Below are 24,939 nucleotides of genomic sequence, written 5' to 3'. Positions count from 1 at the left end.
CCTGGCTGGTGGCAGCGCTACAGGTTCTAAGCTAGTAACTGAGCTTAGAGGAATTCATGCTGGTACCCCATCTTTTGGACGCTAAGGTTCAGAGTGGGGAATTATACCATGACATGGTGGAGACAAAAGCTGATACAAAGACCTTGGCTTGTGGTTTCACATAAACCTGTTAAAAGTTCTACATTGGTTTGGTTTCTTACACATCTCTAAACAACTGGATAGGAGTCAGAAGAAATAGTAAACCTGCTCAAAAGGCATGAAATGAAAGACATACTAATGTATGTGTAAAAAAATCACAACTTTGTAATATGATAATTATATTGTCAGTACTAGATTCACACACCTCTTTTAAGATATCTAGTAAAACTATTGAGAATATGAGTGGCATTCCGGAGCCTTAAACCCCCTTGTGCAGAAAATTTCTACTTTTTGGTCAAAATTTAGAAAATGCTGCCTTAATGCTTCACGGGAGTTGTAATTTGAGTGTCTCCTGCCCCTGTTGTTCTCAATGGGTGGGATTCCCTGGTTAGACTGCATCTCCCATGTTGCACCATGACCTCTCCAACTTGCTGAGCTGCTGTGGTACATCTTGGGTGAGAGTAGCTCAGATTCAGAGCCAGTCCTGAATCTGAGAATGGGGCATGAGACACCAAGTCTACAACTCTGAGGCACCATGGTGGCATTTCCAAACCAAACGTTTTAGTTTTCTGCATAATTTTTCAGCTGAAAATTTCATTCTCAGCCAAAATTTTCCAATTTTCAGGATTTTTTTGTTTTATTTTTGTGTATTAGATTTTTTTTTAATGAAAAAAGTCAAAATTTTCAGTGGAAAACAAACACTTTTAGGAAAAAAAATGTTTAATCAAAAGAGTTTTGCATTGAAAAGCAGTTTTGATGGAAATATTTTGATCAACCCTACCAACAAATTTGTTAAAACAAAAACAAACAAAACCCCTCCTGTAGGGCAGGAAAAATGTTAAGACTCCAGGAATGCAGAAGATCTTCTCTACTGGTAACTAACAATTTCAAATCACAATGGATAATCAAATAGGTGGATATTTCTGCTGAAGTGATGAGCAATAAAACCAATAATGTTGATATTTTAATTGTCATCCAAGGCTTGCTTGGTATCATCACACAGAAGCCAGGAGAAGTTCACGCTTCTCTTACAGATACTGGATCAAGCTGTCCATCAACAGACTCAGCTAGACAAAAGTGCACATATTAGCATTCAGAATGTTTTGTTTGTAACTATAAGGCCTAGACTTTTTTAAAAACTACAAGAACTTAAATGGTGCTGAAGCTGCGATGTCACAAGCACAAACAATTTGACTGGCTATGAAGAGCCTGCGGGTTATCCACCACAACTGTAGACCACAAATGACACACAAATACACTAGCCCAGTGGCTCAACCTTTCCAGACTAGTGTATCCCTTTAGGAGTCTCATTTGTCGTGCATACCCCCAGTTTCATCTCACTTAAAAACTACTTGCTTACAAAATCAGAAATAAAAATACAAAAGTGACAGCATACAACTACTGAAAAATTGCTGACTTCCTCATCTTTACCATATAACTGTAAAATAAATTGATTGGAATATAAATATTGTACTTACATTTCAGCGTATAGTATATAGAGCAGTATAAACAAGTCACTGTCTGTATGACATTTTTGTTTGTACTGACTTCACGAGTGCTTTTTATGTAGCCTGTTGTAAAACTAGGCAACTATCTAGATGAGCGGATGTACCCCCTTGAAGACCTCTGCTGGTTGAGAACCATTGCACTAAGCAATGAATTACAGCCTGCATATACCCCCCAATTTAGTATAAAACCCAATCTAATACTTAGGTGGATATCAAAATAAATATTGTAACTGAATTTAGCTATATTAGAGCCTCTCTAGAGGTTTCCTACTGTTTTTGGAATTATTTTGATTTCTGAGCAGTCTGCCCATAAAAATGCCTTTGTTGCTTCATTCTGTTCATCAGAACTACAGGGATTTTTATAATCAGTCTCTAGAACCAATACAGCTGGTAAACAGTTAGCATGGATTACATCCTGGGCATTTGCAGTTTTTCTATACTGGCAAAATCTCTCCACTCTACTCTCATGAGCTGTGTCAATGACAGTGTGTGTGGGTGTTCCATCAATAAAAGCTCAATAGGCTGTGGCTGGAGACAAAAAGAGGACATGCCTCTGCTGCAAAGTAGGGAAAAAGTAGTATTTCTTTATTCAAAACCCCAAATTAAATCAGGTAAGCAGGGATCATAGCTCCTGCTAATACATCCCAGAATGTGTTTCATCCTATTTACTTCAGACCATTTCTCCAGTTTGTCCAGATAATTTTGAATTATAATCCTATCCTCCAAAGCACTTGCAACCCTTCCTAGCTTGGTGTTGTCTACAAACTTTATAAGTGTACTCTCTATGCCATTATCTAAATCATTGATGAAGATACTGAACAAAACTGATCCCTGCAGGACCCCACTCATTATGCCCTTCCAGCATGACTATGAACCACTGATAGCTATTCTCTGGGAATGGTTTTGCAATCACTTATACACCCACCTTTAGTAGCTTCATCTAGGGACATTTCCATAGTTTGTTTATGAGAAGGTCATGTGAGACAGTATCAAAAGCTTTTCTAAAGTCAAGATATACTAAGTCTACCGCTTCCCCGCCATCCACAAGGCTTGTTACCCTGTCAAGAAAGCTATCAGGTTGGTTTGACATGATTTGTTCTTGACAAATCCATGCTATTACTTATCACATTATCATCTTCTAGATCAGTGGTGGGCAACCTGCAGCTCGCTGGCTGCATGCAGCCCATCAGGTTAATCTGATTGCAGGCCACGAGACATTTTGCTGATGTTGACTGTTCGCAGGCACGGCCCCCCACAGCTCCCAGTTACTGCGGTTCCAGATATTTGCAAATTGATTGCTTAATTATTTGCTCCGTTATCTTCCTGGGTACAGAAGTTAAGTTGACTGATCTGTAATTTCCCAGGTTGTCATTTATCTTTTTATATATTGGCACTACATTTGCCTTTTTCAAGTCTTCTGGAATCCCTCCTGTCTTCCATGACTTTTCAAAGATAATCGCTAACGTCTCAGATATACCTCTACCCCGATATAAAGCGACCAGATAGAACGCAAATTCACATTCAACATGGTAAAGCTCTGACACGCTGCTGTGAGCAGCATGTTAAGGGTGTCGGGCCAGGCCGGGGCTGACAGGTTTGATAAGGGGCAGAGAGTCTCGGGCTCCCCTCCCAGGATCTGGGGGGCAGAAGCTGTGGGACGGCACTTTTGGGGGCCCCGCAGTCCCAGAGTGGCCCAGGGGATTAGCGGGGGGCTGGGAGCAGCCCGCTCTGCTTCCCTCGCCCCGGCCCCAGCCATGTCGCTCAGGGGAAGGGATCCCCCCCTGCACTCACCAGCAGCAGCGGAAGCAGAGCAGCCCGGCCCCAGCCCACTCCACTCCGCCAGCTCCCAGCTGCAGCGCTCCACTTCCCGCCGCAGGTGAGTATGGGGGGCATCCTTTCCCCAATCTCCCTGCACTCACCTGGGGCGGGAGGCAGAGCGCCGCGGCTGGGAAGTGGCAGAGTGGAGCAGGCTAGGGCTGCTTTGCTCCGCTTCCCGCCGCAGGTGAGTACGGGGGGCATCCTTTCCCGAACCTCACCGCACTCACTGGCGGCGGGAAGCAGAGCAGCCCAGCTCCAGCCTGCTCCACTCTGCCAGCTCCCAGCCATTGCGCTCCACTTCCCGCCACAGGTGAGTGCAGGACTTTTCCGCAGCCACCCTCCAGTGACATGGCTGGGGCTGGGGCTGGGGCAAGGAAAGCGGACCGGGCTGGGACTGAGTCATTCCGCTTCCTGCTGCAGGTGAGTGGGGGGGGGGCATGCTTTTCCCAACCTCTCCGCACTCATCAATGGCGGGAAGCGGAGTGCCGTGGCTGGGAGCTGGCGGAGTGGAGTGGACTGGGGCTGAGCTACTCCACTTCCCACCGCTGCCAGTGAGCGCCTGTCAGGGGGTGGGGAAGGGTGGATAGAGGTCAGAGCAGTCAGGGGGCAGGGGGGTGGGTAGAGGGTGGGATCCTGGGGGTGATTAGGGATGAGGGTCTCTGGAGGGGTCAGTCAGGGAACAAGGAATGGCGGAGGGCAAAGCAAGTTTGATATAATGCGGTTTCACCTATAACGCGGTGAGATTTTTTGTCTCCCGAGTACCGTGTTATATCAGGGTAGAGGTGTACCTCCTCAGTCAGCTCACCGAATATTCTAGGATGGATTTTATCAGGCCCTGGTGACTTGAAGACATCTAATTTGTCTAAGTAATTGTTAACTTGTTCTTAAGTGATCCTTTTCCTGAGGGAGTCACAGTTACCCCCATCTTCCACACACTCAGAGGTCAAATAGTATCAGCTGATTCAGAGAAACAAACAAACAGCAAGCAATTTTGTCCTTAGGTTTTTCCTTTGCTCAAGGAGACCTGGGCAGTCTCTCTCACTGGAAAAGCAAGTTTGCCACTCCTCAGGAAGGCTTTGTATATGGCTGGCTGCAGTTCTCAAGCTTTACAAATCTAGTTCCCTTAAGAATGGAAAGAAGGTCTTTCCCTTGCCAAGGCACCCAAACATCTGAAGTCTACTTCCTCCCTTTTATTCCCTGTTTACTTCCTAGTTATAAGGCACCAAGTCCATGTTTTTTTCTGGTAGGTGTTGCAAGGTTGAACTGACTGCAGTCTGTCTGCAGACCTGAACATTAACCTCTTTTTGTTGTCCCAGTGTGGGGTTTTGTACACCCATTAGCTTGGGGCAAGAGGTTCTTAACTTCTCAGAGAACAATCAATACAATTTGATCAGGAACTGTAGCAGAAGCTCTTCCAGATAATTTCAAAACCACACAAAAGCATAAGTGAATACAAATATTCCAAAGACATGTATTCTAAAGATACAGATTCTAATCAGCAGCAGTGAGAGTCTGAGATGCTGTCAGCTTCAACTGCCATAACATGCTCTGCATTTTAGTTATATTTATTTTTCACACAGCTATCAAATCCATGTTCTGTCCATAATACATCATAGCTTTTACTTCTTCCTCAGTATTTTAATGCTTGCTATTTTCTGCTTTTTTAAAGTTGTATTTTCTTAAAATATATTTTTGTTTCTTTAATGAACTCATAAGAGCCAGGCAAAAACTTGAAAAAAAAATCTATGAATATTAGTTCACACTTTAAAACAGATTCCCTTTCATTGCATTTATTCCTCTTTTATGTTCACTTTATGCAAATATTCAAGTGAAGAAGGGTAATATTCAGACAAACAGCAATTATTAAGCTAATACTAGAGAATATTCATGGAACACACTTACAAATCTGTGAATGAGAATATTTGTACTGGAATCTGAAGACATGTCTATACTGCCCCACAGTTCAGACTACGGGTCTCAATAGCAGTGCATACCAAAGTGCTGGGCTGTAACTCCTCCGTGGGAATGCTGTGGGCACAAACTTAAAGGTCCGGATGTTGGCTTCACAGCACTGCTATTTACGCCCCCTTAGTCCAAACAGCAGGGCACTGTAGACACACCTTGAGAGTTATACTCATCCAGAGAACAAAACATATGTGTATCTATGTATCCAGTCAAAACTAAACTCAGCTAACACTGAATACCAAATACTCAATGAATTGCTGATGCTTCATCTCTATAACAAGAATCATTCAACAAAATTAAAAATACCATAACCAGCTTGCAATAATATCAGACTCCCTTACGATATTTAGCCAAAGTTACTGGCCTCTGAGGGAGAAAAAAATTATAATAAAATAAAGAAACTTGTACATATACTCAATTAATTTAAACATAACCATATCATAGTTACATGGTCTGATATCTTTGACCTTTAACAGCTGAAATGAAATGCCTTATCCCCTTTAGAAAGCTAAGATTTCAGCCTTCCCAAAGTTTCTTCCCTTATGAGTTGTGAGATACAGATCTTAAACCTGACACTGGTCCAGGAATTAATACTGGCCGGACTGCGCCTTTGTATTTTTGAGAGGAAATTCCATACTTCAGGTAGAGGGTGGAGAAGGAGAGAATGGAAACATTTGTCCTACAAGCTTATTTAAAGAAATATGTCAGCAGTTTGAGGTTGCTCAGAAGTTTGGAATGCTAGAAGTGATCCCTGCATAGGTGGTGACATTTAAATTTATCATGCATATGTTTGAATGTCTTATCAGTACTCTACGCCTCTAAGCATAAATACACATATAAAACGTTAGCTACACTCATATGCATTGCCATATAAGGTTCATATCTACAAATAATTGAACTAAATTAAAAAGTTTGAGTAGAGCTAGTTGAAAATTTTCCATCAAAATCGTATTTGATGGAAAATGTGTTTTCCACAAAAATTTCTGCAGAGAAACATCAATTTTGGGAATTAAAAAAATTAGTTCTCAGGAAAATCTAAACAAGACATTCTGTTTCAGATTAGTTGTTTCGATCAAAAGTGTCAAAATGAAACATTACTACATTTCCAAAACAAAATTTAGTTCTGTGAAGTTTTGATATTTCAACTTTTTGTCCTGGTTTAGGACCAACAAATACCAAAATAGTGGAATTTCCCATAGGACAAAAATTACATTTTTTGATCAGTCCTACCTTTGAGTACTGTAGATTTGTTCAGGCAAATTTAAAAATTTGAAGTCTGAATCCAGACAAAAGCACCTGAACCAGATACTTGAGTTGTTGGGTCATGCTTAGGTTCCAGTGTCCTCAACAGTTTTCTGAGTAAAGATCCTTCTCCGCTGTTGGAACATTCAGGGATTTAGACTCATCTCTTCATCGCAACTGTAACTTCACTGAATATAACAACCTTATTTTTTGATTCTTAATGGAAAATCAGGATACACTCCATAACGTGTTTTGAAAGTATCTTCTCCCTGGTTACCAAGTAGCTCCACCATCCAAAGACTTCTCTAGTCCATTACAGTCTGTCTGTCCTACTCCATTTTACTGGTAGTTAGTTGGAATGTTGTCTTGAGGCCACAACTTCCTGATTTAGCCAGGGATTATCAGTAGGTATTTGAGACTGTTTGCCAGTATTAAAAGTCAACCAAAAATGTACACACCAACAGAAGATGTTAGTACAATTTAGTTTCTTGCTAATTTGCAGAAATAATAGAAAGAAAAATAATATTTTGCTACATTCTGTGAATTTCATTATGCTGTGGCAGAAACTATAACTGATACGAAGAGTGGGAAAGAGCTTAGAGTTGATATTCCTTTTGTTGCATATTTTGATCCATATTGAAATCTCAAGTTAAAAGTACGGCTACTGAGGCAGTATCTGAGAAAGTCACAGGCATAATCTGTAGATTAAGGAAGGAAGGCACTCAAAGTTAACTCTAAGTTTGAGTTTTTCCTTTCCCAAATACAGTAGGCATAACTGGAATAAAGAAAGGCTGAAGAAATCCGATCGGCAATGACTGCAATCCTTTAATACTTGGAAGAAAATAAGGGAGCGAGACTGGGTCACAAAAGGATCAAGGACTAAAGAAGATCAGAGAACATATGTGCATCAAGTTGGATTTATTGCTCACTGATCAGTGCTCACTAGCAAGTGACACTATAAACTCTGCATTGAAATATCCCACACAGAAGCAAACATGTTGGAGAAGTTTCATGCTAAAATCTTTGAGTTGCTTACCCCTTGATTTTTCTCTCTTCCACCTGGTCAAGATTTTTTATTATTGATAAATTAATAGTTATTAGTTGTTACCATCAAGAACAGAAAATTTGTATGAGAGCTATATTCCGTTTAACTTGTTTCTCCATAATTTTAAAACAAGTAGAATGTAGAAAAGCTGTTAACCAATGATAAGCAATTCTTTTTTCATTTTACACAGTTCTTTATACCTAGTGAGAAATGCATATAAACAAATAGCCTGCCCCTGCACTCTATTCACAGAGGTGGCACTGACCAAGTAAATCTCCATCCTCTATAGGCTAATACATTATAAGCAATTCAAAAAGATTAGTCACATTTCAGTTCAGTAAAATGGTGATGGGAATACTTAGCATTAATAAAGGTCAAGACCCATTTATAGGAAACCACTTCAATGTTCAGCTGCACTGATGCCAGTCTTAGTCAGATTGCACCACCTTTGCCTGCTGGGAGGAAAAATGCTATGCATGCAAGAAGAATCTGAAGCAACTAATGATTACTGATGAGCAGATCTCAAAAGGTTTGGAAGTAGTTTGATACTTTAATGAAAAATAAAATATTTGGTTTTTGGTTTTTTAAAAAAGGTTTGGATAAGAACCCGAAAAGCTCATCCTGATATCTTAGATCTGCAAAACTATGCTACAAATCATATGAGAATAAGGTTCTATTATGAGATTCCTGGTGTTCCTACTTCCAGTAGGGCAGCAAGTATCATGGATATGGCCTCTCTCTCTGCACTTTCACTTCTGGGTGCAACACAGTTGTACAGGACTGTGGAGATTTAAAATGATGAATAATAAATATTAACTTTCACACAAACAGGCCCAGCTAATGCTTGCTTTAAGTTTTATTATTTATAGTACAGTATAGTAAATTAGGATTGAACTCCATTGTATTAGGTGCTATTTAAGCATAGATATATTCTCTATGCTGAAGAGATTACAGTTGATAGACAAACCTAGACAACGGAGTGTAACAAAAAAATAAGAGGGAAATGGCCAAGGAAGATGAACGTATAAGTAATAATCTCACATTGTTATATAGGCTAATGCTGCACAGCTTGATGTTTCTGAATCATTTAAACATTTTTAATTATGGTTTTAAAAAGTAAAACTGCTGTCTATTTAAACATACTATCTACTTAAAACTATTACGTAACCTCACATAACCCAATCACCCCTCTTTAGCTATATTATTAGTTTAGAAAACAAACAAACTAAAAACTATCCTCAGTTCCCTCAAATGATGAGGGAACTTTCACAAACTCATTCCTTGAGTTGGATTGTCACTTTGCTGCAGTTCAGGAGTGGCTCCATGCAGGTATCAGGTGCAAGAAGAGGGCATTAAGATCAATTAAGGAATGTATTTTCAGATATCTCCATAGTGTGGGGCTGGGAAGATGACATTAGTGCCCACCGAGGCCTCTACTCAGTTATTCCTCTTTTCATTCACTCTCACACACAAAAGCCTCCCAATTCAACAAAATAGCTCACATTGTAGGACAGATGACATCACTGAGGGTCTGAGCTTGTCATAGTTCTCTTCCCCTTTCTTCTGCCCAATACTCTTGGATTAGCAGAAGGAAAACGTCGGGGCCATGTGACCCTAAACTCTTGGCTCTGCTTGGGGAGGGGCAGTGCCCCAAGGAAGCCGGGGCAGAGGAAGATTTGACTAGTCCACTCCACCTTACCCTGTGAGATGTTGACAGCCACTGCCATCAGGACACTCACCTAAAGTATAGAAAAAGCTTTGTGAAGTATAGTGCAGGTAACATTTTTAGATCCAAGGCTCACAGACCATATTTTTCCCAGAGACTGATGCTGACCTACCATACAACACTACTGTTACATCCCCATGGATGAACCAAGGCCCAACAACTTCTGCATCTCAAATGAAGAAGGCCCACTTTCAGCAGCAGTGTTAGCCCATGGGGCGGGGAGGAAGGAGTGAATGTCCCATGAGAGTTCAAAATGGTAGTTATGGCTACGAGCAAGCACACTTTCCATTAAATACCCTACTCATGAGTTTCATCTGATGTCATTTTTTTTATTTTGCAAGATCAGCTTTTTCTTAAAGAAGAGAGCGCAACACTTATTTAAAATAAAACACCTTTTCACTTCAGAATACTTGCACCATCAACTTCTTCTACATAAAGAACAGATTTGTTAAGAAAACACAGAAAATTCTTTTGACACTAACATATAAAAAGAATCTGTTTTTGCAGGTTTTTTTCCCCAGGATCACTATGAGTCTGGGTTAATGACCTGAGAGGTGGAAAATGAAATGTGATGTGTCTGCATGCAAATTAATTCACTTAGACAGAAAAATATAAAGAAGCTAAACACGGGTTAAATGGCAGCAAATCAGTTAAAGTCATTTACAGTCTTCCATCGGTATCAAGAGCAGGAAAGAAAGCAGCATGTTGGCTTGTATCAAGAGGCATATAACGAGATGTTAGTCTCCTCATAGTTAAGACATTTCTTTTTATAACCCAGTGTTGAAAACTCATCGTTACCACCACTCTGACCTTACTTTGCAAAAACCAAAAATAGCTTCACTGAAATTTTCCATGCCAGTTCTAGCCCTACCATAAAATTTTCTTGGAAAGTTTGAGGCAAATCAGACAAAGCTTTGGGGAAATACGGGGACTAAAACATGTAGTGAAGTCACATTTTTGAAAGATGTTCCTAACATTTTTTTTAATAATTAACATATCTCAGAAAACACTTGACTTATCAACTTTCAAGAGGTTTCATTACGTTGGACAGGATTGAAGCCAGTCTAACTTTAGGTACATTGTATTTGGGGGGGGGGGGGGGGCGGAATTTAGAAAGTAACTGTGTTTTCAAACACATAAGGAAGTTTGTAATAGGTGTTTTACACAGTGATCAGGGCTCAGATCCGGATGTCCAGGATATGATCACAAAGTTGTAGGGAGACTATTTGTGATGAGTGACAGCCACACGTAGAAGGAGTCATACATAGGAAGGTGGAAATATATAGAAATCAGTCGAGTCCATCTCTGCATACCTTGAAGGGTTCCCTGGAGTACCTGATCCCCAGGTATTCCTGGACTCATTTGAGCATTAAAAAAGCACACATTAGGAAATTCCCAAACAGGAAAACAGTTAAGAAGTTAAGGTTAAGCAGACAATGCAAATGATTACACCCCCCCAGTAATTTCAGACCTACTGGTCCATTAAGATGAGCTGCCAGGCAGAAAGAATATGAGGTAAGTAGAAAAGGCAAATGGAACTGAAATGGATTAGCACTGAGCGTTCTGGTAAAACATCAACACTTACTTCCCAGAGGATAAATTACTTGTTCAAATCACAGAAGCAAAGGAGGTCTTTCACCTGTGATGCTGCTTCTTAAAATAAGCAGTTTGATACTGCCTTTGATTTTCTTGAGAACAGTAACCACATTAGGTTTTCAACTTACGCCCTCTGATTGTCCCAGAGCTTACCAGGCTCATTCCCCGTTATGCTGGACAGAAAAAAAACATAAGAGATCTGAGCTCTCATGCTTCAGGACATAAGCCAATGAACAGGGTGAGGAAAAGTCTTACATTAGGACTGTTTTTCCATGATTCTTGACTAATGTTCCTCAACTTCTTCAGAACGGTACAATGAATGGCACATCCATCTGTAAGACACTGATTTTCTTAAGTGTAACATGTGTCAAAGACACTAAGAAAGGGTACCTTTAAATATAATACAGCTTTAAAAGATGCTTAAATTATAGCATCTATTATATAACTATGGACAAGGCAAAGTCAGGCTCACGGAAAACCCCACGTGAACTTATATTGTTGTTCTCATTAAAACAGATATTAAAGAAAAATTGCAAGGGACTGTCATATCATGTCAAAATAACTAATTACTGCAGTTTACTTTTCAGTCATCATTCCATCTGCTGAGGCATTTAATAGAGCTCCTCACTGGAGGTGGGAATGATATGTTACTAATAGGATAAAATGTTTCATCATTCTCCATGTTAAGAAACTAAGTCCTTTCTCAAATGAGTTTCATTTACTTTCTTATAGTCACTAAAATGCCCAGGATATTTTATCTGCACAAAATTATCTGCACAGTTGTAGGAATAAGATCATATAGCCTCAAACTATCGGACATAGTCTTATTATTGAAAGCATTTGTTCAGTGTTGCACAACTTTATTTAAGGTGAGTGCAAGGAATAAAATATTGAATTTGTCAAGCCAAATTGATTTGCAGAAGTGTTCACCTTAGAGTTCAGACTGTCAATTTTTGGTTGCTTATTCCTCAAATAGTTGTTTGTTTTTTGCCTTGCAAAGAAAACGTAGAGGACAATCACCGGCCTGCACTTTAAGCAGGGAGGAGTTTGGCTGGCTGGCCGGGAGAAGGCGGCAATGCTTTCTGGCTTAGGGGAGGAAGGGAGACGTAAAACTGCTGGAAGAGCAGTCAGCACAGTGGATGACTCACCACCTCGGAATGAGGGGTTTAAAACAGTCAGTCTGGGCCTGGCCCCTCCCCATATTATTTAGATCAGGCTGGGCGGCACCCACCCTCCTTCCCTAATTAGGCCACAAATATGCCTGGTGTTTAGGTACATCTGCTGTGGGCATTACGCTAGCAGCCCCGCTAAGGGGAGCTGGGAAGGAATTTTTCCCTTACCACCATATTGGCCAGGTGCAGTGGGGTTCAGGTAGGCTCTGTTCATGCGTAGCATGATGGGCGATAAGCCATATGTCACAACTCTTTATTTAAGTGTATAGCGGACGTTCAGTGCAGGTACTCCATAAATTAAAGCACAAAGAAACGGAAAAATGGCTTGGAAAAGGAATTAAGGAGAGGTGCTTGGTAACTGAGCAAGTGGGGGACAGTTGGGGACTCCTATGATTGGTACAACAGGGAGCCAACCCTGCCATCATTATAGTCCACCTTAACTCCTCCTATAAGGGGGGGGGGGTGGTCGGTAAGGTTCCAGAAAGGGAATTGCTGGAGGGACCTGGATGAAAGGGGGAGGGGAAGGGGAGAGCTGTGGAAGGCCTCCCCACCCCCAAATTGGCTGGAATTGGTAAGTTCCTGGCAGTGAATCCGCTGGAGAGATATAAATTTTGTACCTGCACTGCACACATTTTATCCGCTGGGTTAGTCCCTGAAGTCTAATAATAAAGTTGTGGCCTGATTAAACCATATCTAATGTCTCCTGTCATTCTTTCAGCATAGCCAGACAACACATTTTAAAAGCAGATGACTCACGTGTACAACTTTACCTGTAGAATGTAGAGTAAACACCATGTTTACTTTATTGTAAAAACTGAAAAATAAGGATTCAAGTCTCTAAAAAAAGTTCAACATTTCATACTTTAAAGACCTTAATAAATACCTTTGAGTGGTTTGTATCAAGTGTGCATTTTAAATGAATGCAATGACTATTGCCCATATGTTTTGTGTGTCTTAGAGCAAGCCTAAAACGGAAGACCACATGCTAAACAGATTTTCTGAAAATGCAGGAAATAAATGGTTTTGTTAAAATCAGATTCACATTTGCAAATTCAATATCAAACACCTGATGTTTACTGTTTCCAAACTGAATCCTGACACACCTATGCATGTGCTGTCATATTTCACTGACATCACTGAAATCAAGAGAACATCAACATGTACCTAGTACATTTAGTAGCATGGGTGATATATATCTTCTGAAAATGGGCCTTGATTCTGCGGAGACTTGTATACTTAAATGGAACTACTCGCTGTGTGAAGTTAATTTAATGGGACCAATCGCAGCAAGTAAAATTAAGCACATGTATATACCTTTGCAGAATTCAGTCCATGGCTGTACATTCAGCAATTCTCAAGTGACTAAGATTGATTACACTCACTTCTGTTTCCTTCCTAATTTTTCTAACTTTTAAAATAATTGAACATAAACCGAACATTTCCTATTCATTTATCACCATCTCTCTCTCTCTCATTTTAAAAGCAGATTTCACACAATGAAAACCTCTTTTCATCACTATAGTAATACTTTGTCTCTATGGAAGTGTTTTTTGTTCCTATAGAAATAATTTGTTTCTTTTAATTATTTCTGCAGGAAAAAATTACAATGGCACTAAATACTGGTGGGTCTTTTAAAGTTTTTTTTTTCCTACAACAATCTATTAGAGACAAGTTTTGCTTGACTATATAGCTCTCAGATAATCACTCCCAAATAGCTATAATTGTAAATAATTCCCCATTATGCAGTATTACTGTGTATTCTTTAATTTCTACTTTCCTTCATTGCCTCTCATGTTTAGTTCAGTTTTCCACAACATATTTATATGCTCATAAGCAACTCACACAGAATCAAACCACTAATTTTATTATGTAGCTAAGAAATAAAATCAATACTATTACTTCAACATCTATTACATTTTCATTTCTCCATTGTATAGTTTTCTCTGCTGGAATCAACTTTTCTCTCTCCTGTTTTCCCTATGCTTGGGGCCACTTCTCTTATTCTCTTTAGTTAAGAAACAAGACAAAGTACTAATTATTATTTAGATGCTAACATTTTAAATCAGCAATCCCAGCCAGTCTCCTCTAATTACAATATTCCCACCTCATCTGCACCACAGCAGAAAAAATCTGTCTCTTTGCAAGTGCATTATTAGATACAAAACACGCCAAAAGATCAGTTGTTTAAGTCTATTATTCTCACTCAGACAAGCTAAGAAACAAACAAAAACTACATTTAGTGCCAATTAAGGTTGCAGCAGTACACATTACATTCTCCCAAAAGTTAAAGGAATAGAAATAAGAAGGAAGACTTGTACTTTATTTTTCACCTTAATATTGCCTACAACGCTACTGATAACATATTCTAAACTCCACAAGGCTTTCACTTCCAACACCAACAGATCTAAAACAGAAATATGTACTCCATCTTCCTCCAACATGCTCTCAAACACAAAACCTTATGGTGACCTCACTTGGTTTTATATCAACAGATCAGTACACCTGACTATCACACAACCCAGGCATTTGGGAAGTTCTTCTGTCTTGTCACTGGTAAGGTCCAATGCCAATGTGGGAATCCACAAGCACGAAGGCCACCATCTCAGCCAACAGCGGGGCTGAAAAAATGATCTTGAGAGTTCAGTCTTTACAGCATGTGCTAAGGCGCCAGCCTCTCAAGCGACAACTGTCAGAGATACACATCTTCACTGGACTAGATATAGAGAGGATCACAGCATACACGCTACCAGTGGTTACACAGGCAAAATGAATGACAAATGACTAAATGTGTGTGTAGTGGTCCCTCACTCTCCAGTGGGGAGGGAGGCCACTCTGCCTCATTGTAAGGGTGGTAGTCTTCGGGCTTGGGCTGCCCTGGCAGGGTCCGTCTAACAAAAGCAACCACATGATAGTCTGGGCTCCTGTCCCCACTCTTGGGTGGGGGCATGCCGACATATTTTTTAGCCCTCAGCCCACTCAGCTGGGGCTGGCATCAATTAACAGTCTGAGGTCCCTGCCCTCAGGCGGGGCTGGACTAGTAGCATGCTATCACCTATGCCTCCGAGTCGAGGCAGCCAGCAAATATACACAGTCTGTAGCCTTAGCCTTTTGGGCGGGGCAGAGAAGGGAGCAGGCTTTAGCCTGGACTTTGGGATGAGGCAGCCAGCAAACAGATCGTCAATAAGCCCTGGCCCTTACGGTGGGGCGGGACGGGGCAGGGGGCACACTTTAGCCTAAGCTTGGGGTTCAGACAGCCAGCAAACCCATACGGTCTCGGAGTTCAGGTAGGGGTGACCACCCACGCAGTTTCAAGGGCTCCAAAATGGGTTGAGCACCCAGCAAGCAATCTAGGGTGTTGACAGGTGTCTTCAGGGGGGCACAGACCTCCTGGCATAAGGAGTCTGCCACCCCAGAGTTTGGGAGCGCAGGGGGACGCAGGCCAGCCCTACTCCACTGCGTCCCAGCCCAGGGTCCTAGCAGTGGCAGACAGGTCTGCCACTGGGTCGGCAGGGATCCAGCCGCAACACGCTGACTTAGAAGCAGTGAGCCCTGTAGCTGGTCAGCTGTTAGCTGCCCCTGGGCTACTTCCTACCTCTGTAGGGTTTGGTATCTTGGGTATCCACCAGTTCTCGGGCTCCTCTGGGTAGACAGCTGATGGTAGTCCAGGTAACTCCTCATTTGGGTCCGTCTCCTCCAGGGGCAGAGTGTGGCAGAACGTAGATTTAGCTCCTGGGTGTGGCAGCAGGGCAGAGGCATCTGTCTTCTCTGCTGGCTCCCACTCAACAGAGCTGCGGAGCCCTCCCTTTATACTTCCTGTCCCGCCCTGGTCCTTCCAGTGAGGAGGGCGGGCTGAGTTCTGCTCCACCCACCAATGGATCATAGTGGTCCCTTGCTCTCCAGCCTGGAGGGAGGCTACCCTGCCTCACTACAATGTGTATGATGATTCAGGCCATAAGTTGCACATTAGTTTTTCAGTGAAAAAAACAAAACAAAAAAACATGTATTTTAAAGATGTCTTTTCATTTCATAACTCTCCTACAACCACACCATCATTTCCTGCATACATCAGCAACAGGGCCTGAACTCTAGACTTTCAGACCCCTAGCTTATATCCTTACTGTTTGAGCTGTGACAGTAATTACCAGCTCTTTTGTAGACTAGCCACTGGAGGAGAACTTGACACAAACTTTCTCAGTGGGCTTCGGAGATATTTACTAGTCTACAGCAGAATATTGGTGATCATCCTGGATTCTATCCCCAGCTCTCAGAGAAGAGAGTGATTTATACCATTTAGAGAGAGGATAAACTCTGAAAGGGAATATTGTGCAGTAAATTAGATTTGGATTTATCCTGTTAGAGACCTGGGTTCTGAGCTGGAAATGACCTTGCATAAACTCTGTACCAAAACTTATTTAAAAAATTGGAAGGAAGAGTTCAGCAGCTCTTCCCTAAACATCTTTTGAGGTTGAGGCTCATGGCTTTAGTCAATAATAAGGGTACCGAGTTGAATGGAAATATCAATAGAAATTACCATTAAATTCTCCTTATTATTTCTACCAATTCATTTTTGATCAAGCCACCATGAAAAATTCAACCAGCGCTCTCAGTTTATATTGTATACTTAGGATTTTTTCATCTCAGTGAGATATTTTACAAAATAAAGATTTTAAGTACCTGTTACCACTGAATATTGTAACAATCCGAAGTATGATTCAGTTACTGTGGCAGATAATACAACATAGTTTTAGTTTCATGATAACTGTGGTAATGTATCAGAAAAATAGCAAACTACAATTGAAAAATATTCAGTATAGCATAAAGCACTGCTCTTATTCTTTAAGGTCAAAGCCTCCTGGCAGTGACAATACAATGGTGATAAAACTAAAAGAGATGTCTAAAATAAGGTGGATATATAATCATAAACTCAAACCTTGAAGAACAAATATATACTTATCAGTCTAGCATACTTTTAAATGATACCCCGTATGGCTCACCAAACAATGCATTATTTTATGAGCCAGTGTAGTCTATAGGACTGAGTTTAGGTCTGAGAGCCATGAGTTCCTGAGTTCTAATCTTGGGCAATTCCCATGGGACTTTGGGCATAATCATTTAACCTCCGTGCTTCCAGTTCCTCATGTGTAACATTTCCCTTCAAAAACTGTTGTAACTACTCTTTAGATAGAGCTTTGAAAGCCTAAATCCTTTGAGAGATATTACTGTATTTTAAACAGCACAAAAACTCAGCCCACAGGACTGAAATCCTGACAAGTTCTTAGTGAGTGCCATTTTAGGTAGCGGACCTAGATTTGTAAAGGTATTTGTGGGGAAAATCTTTTGAATATACTGAATGGGAAAGTACAGGTAATGCAACAAAGAGGGTAACAAAATAAAAGGGAAGGAGAGGCAATAGAAACATCAATGAGATTACATACTGACTCAGCAAAGGCTAGAGCACAGCATGGTAGAACAAAAAAACAACTCTTAAAATAAATGCAATAAAAATATCTCTGACTCATTTATTGTAGAAGTCATGGTAGAAGTGGGTCTCGTAGGAGCAATATGAATGAAAAGAGGGCAGTGGCCTGCGGACCTGCTCAGAAAGATCATCTAATACATAGTGTGTGCTGTCAAAGGGATCAGTGACAAGAGTATTTACAGTTTCTTCCATACACTAACTTATCTGACCTGGTGCACCATCTCTACCATCGTGTCTACAAGAAAAGAGTTTAATGTATTTCATCCCCAACATTTGCGGGGCACTAAGGTGACTGAAAGAGTGGTAGAAAGCAGTAGCAGGCAATATGCTCACACAAACAGGCAGAATCTGTTCATTTGTATATTAATAATGCAGGAGTACGGATCTCTCTCATAAAATACTCAGATGTTGCATCAAAGCTTGGATCTTTTAACAGTAAAGTCCTGGTAGCTGAAATGAATGTATTTAATTTGATTATTCCGAGAGTCAAGAATGCTGACTGAAAGGCAAAAGGCAATCTTGAGCCAGATATATTCCTGCTGAGTATGTCCTCTGAGCTCTTGAATTAACTAAGTATTTTGAGGATGTGGAACCAATCTAATAATATCCCAACTTAGTATTTCATCTTTCATTTATTTTTCCAAATCATCCTAATATCTTGTAAGTAGATATCAAACTGATTATAATAAACAATGAACTGTAATAGTTCCAAGTAAATAATTTTCCAAGAAAAGCTTTGAAATCTAACACTTATATTATGGTATTAAAGTTACCCTCCTTTTCAACTGCTGTCTCTGGCTCAACATATATCATCTCCATTTTATTTCCTCTCCACCTAAAAATATGATCGTTTACTACAGCCATTTTTCCTAAGTGAGTTTAAGAACAAAAGTTAATTTATTTAAAAGTCTACTTCCCTGTGACTTCCAAGCCTATATAAAACTAAAATATAAATGTATATCAGAAAACATGCAATGCCTTCCATTAAATAATTACTAAATTAAGGATGTTTCAATTCAGAAAAGCCCCAAAGGACTTTCTAACTCAGGGGTTCTCAAACTGGGGGTCGGAACCCCTCAGGGAGTTGTGAGGTTATTACATGGGGGGTCACGAGCTGTCAACCTCCACCCCAAACCATGCTTTACCTCCAGCATTTATAACGATGTTAAAAATATTTAAAAAAAGTGTTTTTAATTTATAAGGAGGGGGAGTGTCACACTCAGAGTCTTGCTATGTGAAAAGGGTCACCAGTATAAAAGTTTGAGAGTCACTGTTCTAACTCAAACTACCCCAACCTCGCTACTAACAAAACTAAAAATGTACATCTCTATAGCACGTTTATAACACCTTTTCTGTTTCCAGGCAAGGTTTTTAATAGCATGTCTGAAATATTCTGTTCTGAATAGTTTCTTAGAAAGAAGTTAAAAAAAATCCAATCAATTCTAGAAACTGTGATAGCTGATAAAATAGGGACCAAACCATTACACAATTTTACTCCACATAGGTACTACAGAGACTTTCCATTTGATTATTTCAAACCAGTTTAGAAATATTGGTTATTCATTCTTTATTGGGTAGACTTGTCAATACATTATGAATATCCTTTCCCTGATTAAAAAAAAATTAGAAACATAGGCATTTCCAAACTAGACCAGACCAGTGTTGCCTCTGGCAATGTCTCTGACAATGGCCAGTACCAAACATTTCCTCAAAAGTTTCAAGGAAAAAGTTAAGTGGAATGGACAGCATATTACCAGCATATTGCCCTTGTAACTGTGGATATTCTCATAATCCATACTAAATATCTAATCCTTTTTCATTAACACTAGTGTTTTCACATGTGTTAATTAACACGATGAAAACGTATAGCGTAGGCAAGGTGTCACAGGGTGTTTCTTCAGCTACGCAGAGAGCAGCACTGTCGAGCCTATTTTTGTGGTCTTCCAGTCCCAAACACAACCAGTCTTTAATCCTCAGTTTCCCAACATGACAGGAGATAGCACAGGTATACAGCAGGAGGAGTCTTCCACAGCTTGCTCACCCTCTGAACTCCCAGACTTACTTCCTGTTCCTCCCAATTACATATCCTCCCACTTACTAAGCCAACTACCTCATCAGCACAATTGCCAGCAATATTGTAATCCCTAGCTGTTGGATTGATTCCAATTAAGCCTGAAGCCTTGGTTGTGTTCCAGCAACTTCAGTGATCAGGGTGCTACAACTAGCATTCCGTCACATAAGGACACAGTAATTTTAGACGCTCACAGTTAATCCTAGTTAATGCCAATATTAGGCCTAAAATGAAACTGTTTTTGTCTATGACTTTTTACTCATTTTGTACATATAACTCATAATACCTTCAAAAACGACAGATTAAATCATATTCATCCCCAAGAGTTCATAACTGCATATATATGTGGTGAATCACTCAGATCTGTTTCATTAATAATAGGTGTTTTAAAACTTTTCTGAATTACGTATTTACACGGATTTTAATGACATCAATGGAAACTAAATTTCAAAAACTATCTTACCTTGATCAAATGTAGACACGCAGAAGAAAAAAAGACTATAATACTTCACCTGATATTTTCCATTTACATATGTGTCTTATCTACTGAGTGTGTGTAGGAGATGAGGAAAACGCTATAGGCTCTGGGAGCAGGAAACAGCATAAATGGATTTAGTGGAGGGAGAGGTGTCCAGCATTAAGATATTGTTTGGGAAACAGCATAAATTGAAGTAGCTTGGTAGCACGTTAGGAGGCAGTATGAATTAAGCTATTCATGGGGAGCTACTCAGAGTTAATCTACTGTTGAGGAGGCAGCATTAAGTGTTTTAATTGTGATTAGTAAGTCAGCCCTACATTAATTAAAACTGCCTCAATTCATTCATAAATCAATTCATTTTGTGGGGAAAGGCAGCATTGACTGATTGATTAGTACATGTTTTCTGGGGGCAGCATACAGTGTTCATGTGTGTGGGACATTAATTAGCAGAGCAGAGTTCAGCCAGCAAGAGACTGGGTTCTTTGGACCCAAGCAGCCGGGGAAATGCTCTATTAGAATGGGCAGGGCTCCCAGGCATGGCTTGCAAGGGGGCAGTATATTTCAGCCTTTTACATCTTCCTAGCTATTACATATGTAGTATTTAGAGAAAAGTAATATCATAAAAAACAAACTACTATTTTTGCGAGAACTAAACAATCTAAGTTCTACATATACAGGCGATCTTAAAAAACAGCCAAATTCTTCCTCATCTACACTGGTGTAAATCCCAGTGCAAACAACTACAAAGTCCTCACTAATCTCTGCATCTTGCAACCCATTCCCTGACTATCCACCTTATTTCAGAAACATTCCAGCAATATAACTCATTCTTGTGTGCTAACAATCTGAATAATCTCTGAAAAGAACCTAATGTAACATGAATTGTACTAACAAAGCAGTCCTAGAATTGTATTCCGTGTACTCTCACTTCTCTGGTCCATACCTAATGTCATTTCCCATCTTTTTTAGGCACAATTTAGATTGTAAGCTCTTTCGGACAAAAACTGGCTAAAGTTTTCAAATGTGGGCACCCAAAATAAGTCACCTAGATCATATTTAGGCACTGGAGTAAACAATCTGGTTTTCAAAGATGTGGAATTGTGTCTGCCTGGGTCTAAGTCTTTATTATCTATGTAGAAGTGCCATGCACATCGCTGATGCTATACAAATGTTAATCATAATAAATAGGCAACATGACCACCACATTTTAAGATAAAACATATATATCAATTTACCCTCAGCCACTTACTTTTTCAGAAAATCTCACTGTGAAATTCCAAAACTTTCCTTGTTATAATGTTTCCTGAAATCTTTGCCTCAGTGATTGTCTCAGTTTAAGTAAAACTTTCTTCAAAGTGTACATCCCCCCATATACTGCACCCCACTATCTGCTGCTGTTTACAGTCAATCACTTCAGGTACAAGAGTTGACACTTACAAAGAGTCAAACATTGTCAATTTTAGTGCAACTGTTGTTGCTCTGTCAAATTCATACCTGAGTAATCCTGTAAATAGCAATTTAATAAATAACCTCCTGTTGGGAAAAATATATCCCTAGATACCTGCAGGGTTGAATAAAAATGCATTTACTTACTTGAAAGTCTCTTTCTTCCAGTATCTCTTTCCTCCACCTGACAAGGAAGGCAGCACAGACGTACAAGTGAAAATGGGAAAAACCCTCAGGTTCAGACTAAAAAAAAAAACAAAAAAAAAACACAAAAACCATAGAAATTAAATTTACTGAGTCATTACTTTACTTATGAAATTTAACCCCAATTATATTTATAAGACATTCAATATTGACTGGTGGTTGATGATATGAAATGTTTAAGAGAAACAAAGAACACAGACTATGTGCTTTCTTACTTTTCATTGGGTCTAGAATCTTATTAGATTTAAGGGACTTAAACCTCTATTTTTCACATCCCAAACGTATTATGACTTCATCTCTGCCATAAGCATTTATAGTCTATATCAGGGGTAGGCAACCTGCGGCACGCGAGCTGATTTTCAGTGGCGCTCACACTGCCTGGGTCCTGACCACCGGTCCGGGGGGCTCTGCATTTTAATTTAATTTTAAATGAAGTTTCTTAAACATTTAAAAAACCTTATTTACTTCACATACAACAATAGTTTAGTTATATATTATAGACTTATAGTAAGAGACCTTCTAAAAACGTTAAAATGTATTACTGGCACGTGAAACCTTAAATTAGAGTGAATAAATGAAGGCTCAGCACATCACTTCCGAAAGGTTGCTGACCCCTGGACTATATCTTGTGCTGAGAACCAGGCCTGGGTGCATATTTCTCAAAGTTAAATTACTTTCTTTCCAGCCCATTCCCACGCTTTTTCCTTTAGTAACTATGTTCTATGAATTACTGCAAGCTCAAGCACACTCCCCCAAACCCAATGTTACACCCATTTGCCCCATGTCCACTATTAGAGTGTGGAAGTTCCATCTGATATTCATTTCTGTGACATTGCACTACATGTGTTTTATGGAAATATGCTTATGAATATAAATATGATGCATCTGGAATATGCGTTATGCAAAAAGTCTCTTTACAAAGCTTATAATCTACTGAGTGTGTACATCCTACTTGTATGTATGTATCATTCTTGTATCTGAAGCTAGAAATATGAAGTATAACTCTTTGTGCAGCAGGTTGGACTAGATGACCTCCTGACGTCCCTTCCAAACCTGATAGTCTATGATTCTATGATTCTCTGAAGTGCTATTGTAATTATGCGAAGTGTGGGCCAATAATGGTGGTTTAGAACCTTGATGGCTCCCATTGACAAGACAATTGGTTGTAAATGGCTCTGTTTACTTGCAAACCTCTCTGGATACGTGCAGGTCAGCCCTGGAAGAATGAAGTCTTACAGTGATATGTGACCATGTCACATGATACTGGAATCCATCTTAAACCTTTTTCATTGAGAAGGAGGGGTGGGGACCCAGAGAGATAAGATTCCTGCATTGTGCCAAAGCTATAAAAGGGTTAGGAGTAGGGGTGGAACAGAACAAAGGGAGCGGTCAGTCATGATAAATCCCCTAGTTACCACCTGAGCTGGAACTAACAAGGACTGTACTGGGGAAAGGATTGGGCCCACACTAGGAAGGAGTCTAGCAGACACTACACTTCTGTGGAATGTGGCCTTCCCCGAGTCAGAGTATGCACTGAGTGAGGAGTGATTGTCTGCAACAGGGATAGCCTCTTTGCAGGAGACGTACTTCTTGAAGCCCGGAGAACCAGGCATGCTCAGTTGTGGGAAGGGTCCCCAGCAAGAAAATAGCAGGGGGGAAAATAAAGTCTTCTATTTATTTTTTTTAAGGAAGAAAATAAGGAGAGAAAAAACCTACATTTACAACTAAGTACTTGGAGATTCACTAGCTATAGAAATGTAAAATGAAAGTAAGGTTATAAGAGTCTTTGAATAGCTCCATCTCTAGCCAGGGGCGGTTGAGAAGGTTCGCTAGCCTTGTGGCAAGGCATGAGGAAAGAGCTCATGTGCAGGCCTAACAGACACTGCTGCTGAAGGTCTCCAATCAGCAGTGCAGGGACACAAGCACACCTGCAGTGAAGCACCGATAGGGACACTACTCAAAGAAGAAAATGTAAATCCTTGTGTTGGAATTTGCGTGGATTAAAAACAACGGTCTTGAACACCATCAGTGAGGGCAGACATCAGAATTTCAGTTTTGCTTGTTACTTGAAAGACAATGCCAGTGCTCCATAATTATGAAGTAGCACTAGTTCAGTCTTGATTTAGAGAGAACATAATCTATCACTGACCATATTTTCCTGTATAATAATAATAATTAGTATTATATAAACAATAATAATAATCCAGTTGTGGCGTAAAACTCAAAAGGTGCTTTGTTGCCCCAAGTACACTGGACAATTAAGGACTCAATGCAGGCAGGACAGATCACTAATTTCTCTGCTTGATACTTACGTATCTGACAATGGAAAGGAATACATATTGCCCAAGTACTTATGAATGCTCCTTGCACGAGGGGGAGGGGGAGCGTCACTGGAACAACTGCAGTACCCTAAAGAGTGGAAAACACCCCTTTTAGCAGTCGCTTCTCATACCACGAGAGTGAGTGCAAGGGAGATGGGAGTGGGAAGAAGTCAGCGGAACCTTCCATTCCCTGTTAGCAGGCAGGTGAGTCCAAAGATAAGTCTGACCACATCAAGTAGTCACAAAAACAGGGTAGTGCCAATCTGTTCAGGAAGCTTTTGAATTTCCACTTGAACTGAAACAAGGGACTCAGATGTGGGGTGCCAGGAGGAAAAAATGTTGATTAATTTGGGAATCATGGCAGGAGAAAGTTTAGAATAACTGCCTTAGGAAAAAGGCCTACACTAGGAAAAAGGCATGTTTTTACAACATGATAGCTAATATATGATAATTAACACATAAAACTTAGTATAGACAGGACAAGTTATAATTTTACCTAAACTCCCCTTTAAGATTCATTTTGATCAGCTAATAAAACTAAAATATAACTTGCCTGCTCTGCGCTAGGATTTTTAGAATATGAGCTATCATGTATTCACTATTTCATTGTAACAACCATACTTTTTTCCTAGTGCAGACATACTCCTAGAGAATTTCTATTTAAATACTGGTTCAGAGCTGACTGTTTAACATATGAAATTGGATAACATGACAGCTGAAGATGATGCAG

General features: G+C 40.1%; 1 protein-coding gene across 5 annotated transcripts in view; it reads right to left on the bottom strand.

Annotated features, from left to right (window-relative positions):
- The window catches only part of TBC1D22A (TBC1 domain family member 22A), a 459,537-nt gene that overhangs the window by 74,333 nt on the left and 360,265 nt on the right, over positions 1-24,939 (bottom strand). For 2 of the 5 annotated variants that reach the window (XM_050936233.1, XM_050936234.1), the window contains exons 12-13: positions 21,832-21,927; positions 9,222-9,455 (exon numbers count right to left, since the gene is read on the bottom strand). In XM_050936233.1, the coding sequence (XP_050792190.1) occupies positions 9,237-9,455; positions 21,832-21,927 (315 nt within the window). In that variant the 3' untranslated portion in view covers positions 9,222-9,236. Of the gene's footprint in view, positions 1-9,221; positions 9,456-21,827; positions 21,928-24,939 lie in introns of those variants that run through there. The other 3 variants (XM_050936235.1, XM_050936236.1, XM_050936237.1) reach the window with 2 other exon arrangements.

The sequence above is a fragment of the Gopherus flavomarginatus genome, chromosome 1 (genome assembly GCF_025201925.1).
Source record: "Gopherus flavomarginatus isolate rGopFla2 chromosome 1, rGopFla2.mat.asm, whole genome shotgun sequence".
In the NCBI taxonomy this organism is placed as follows: domain Eukaryota; kingdom Metazoa; phylum Chordata; order Testudines; family Testudinidae; genus Gopherus; species Gopherus flavomarginatus.
The sequence above is the reverse complement of the archived record's forward strand: the minus strand, read 5'-3'. Positions and strand labels throughout refer to the sequence as shown.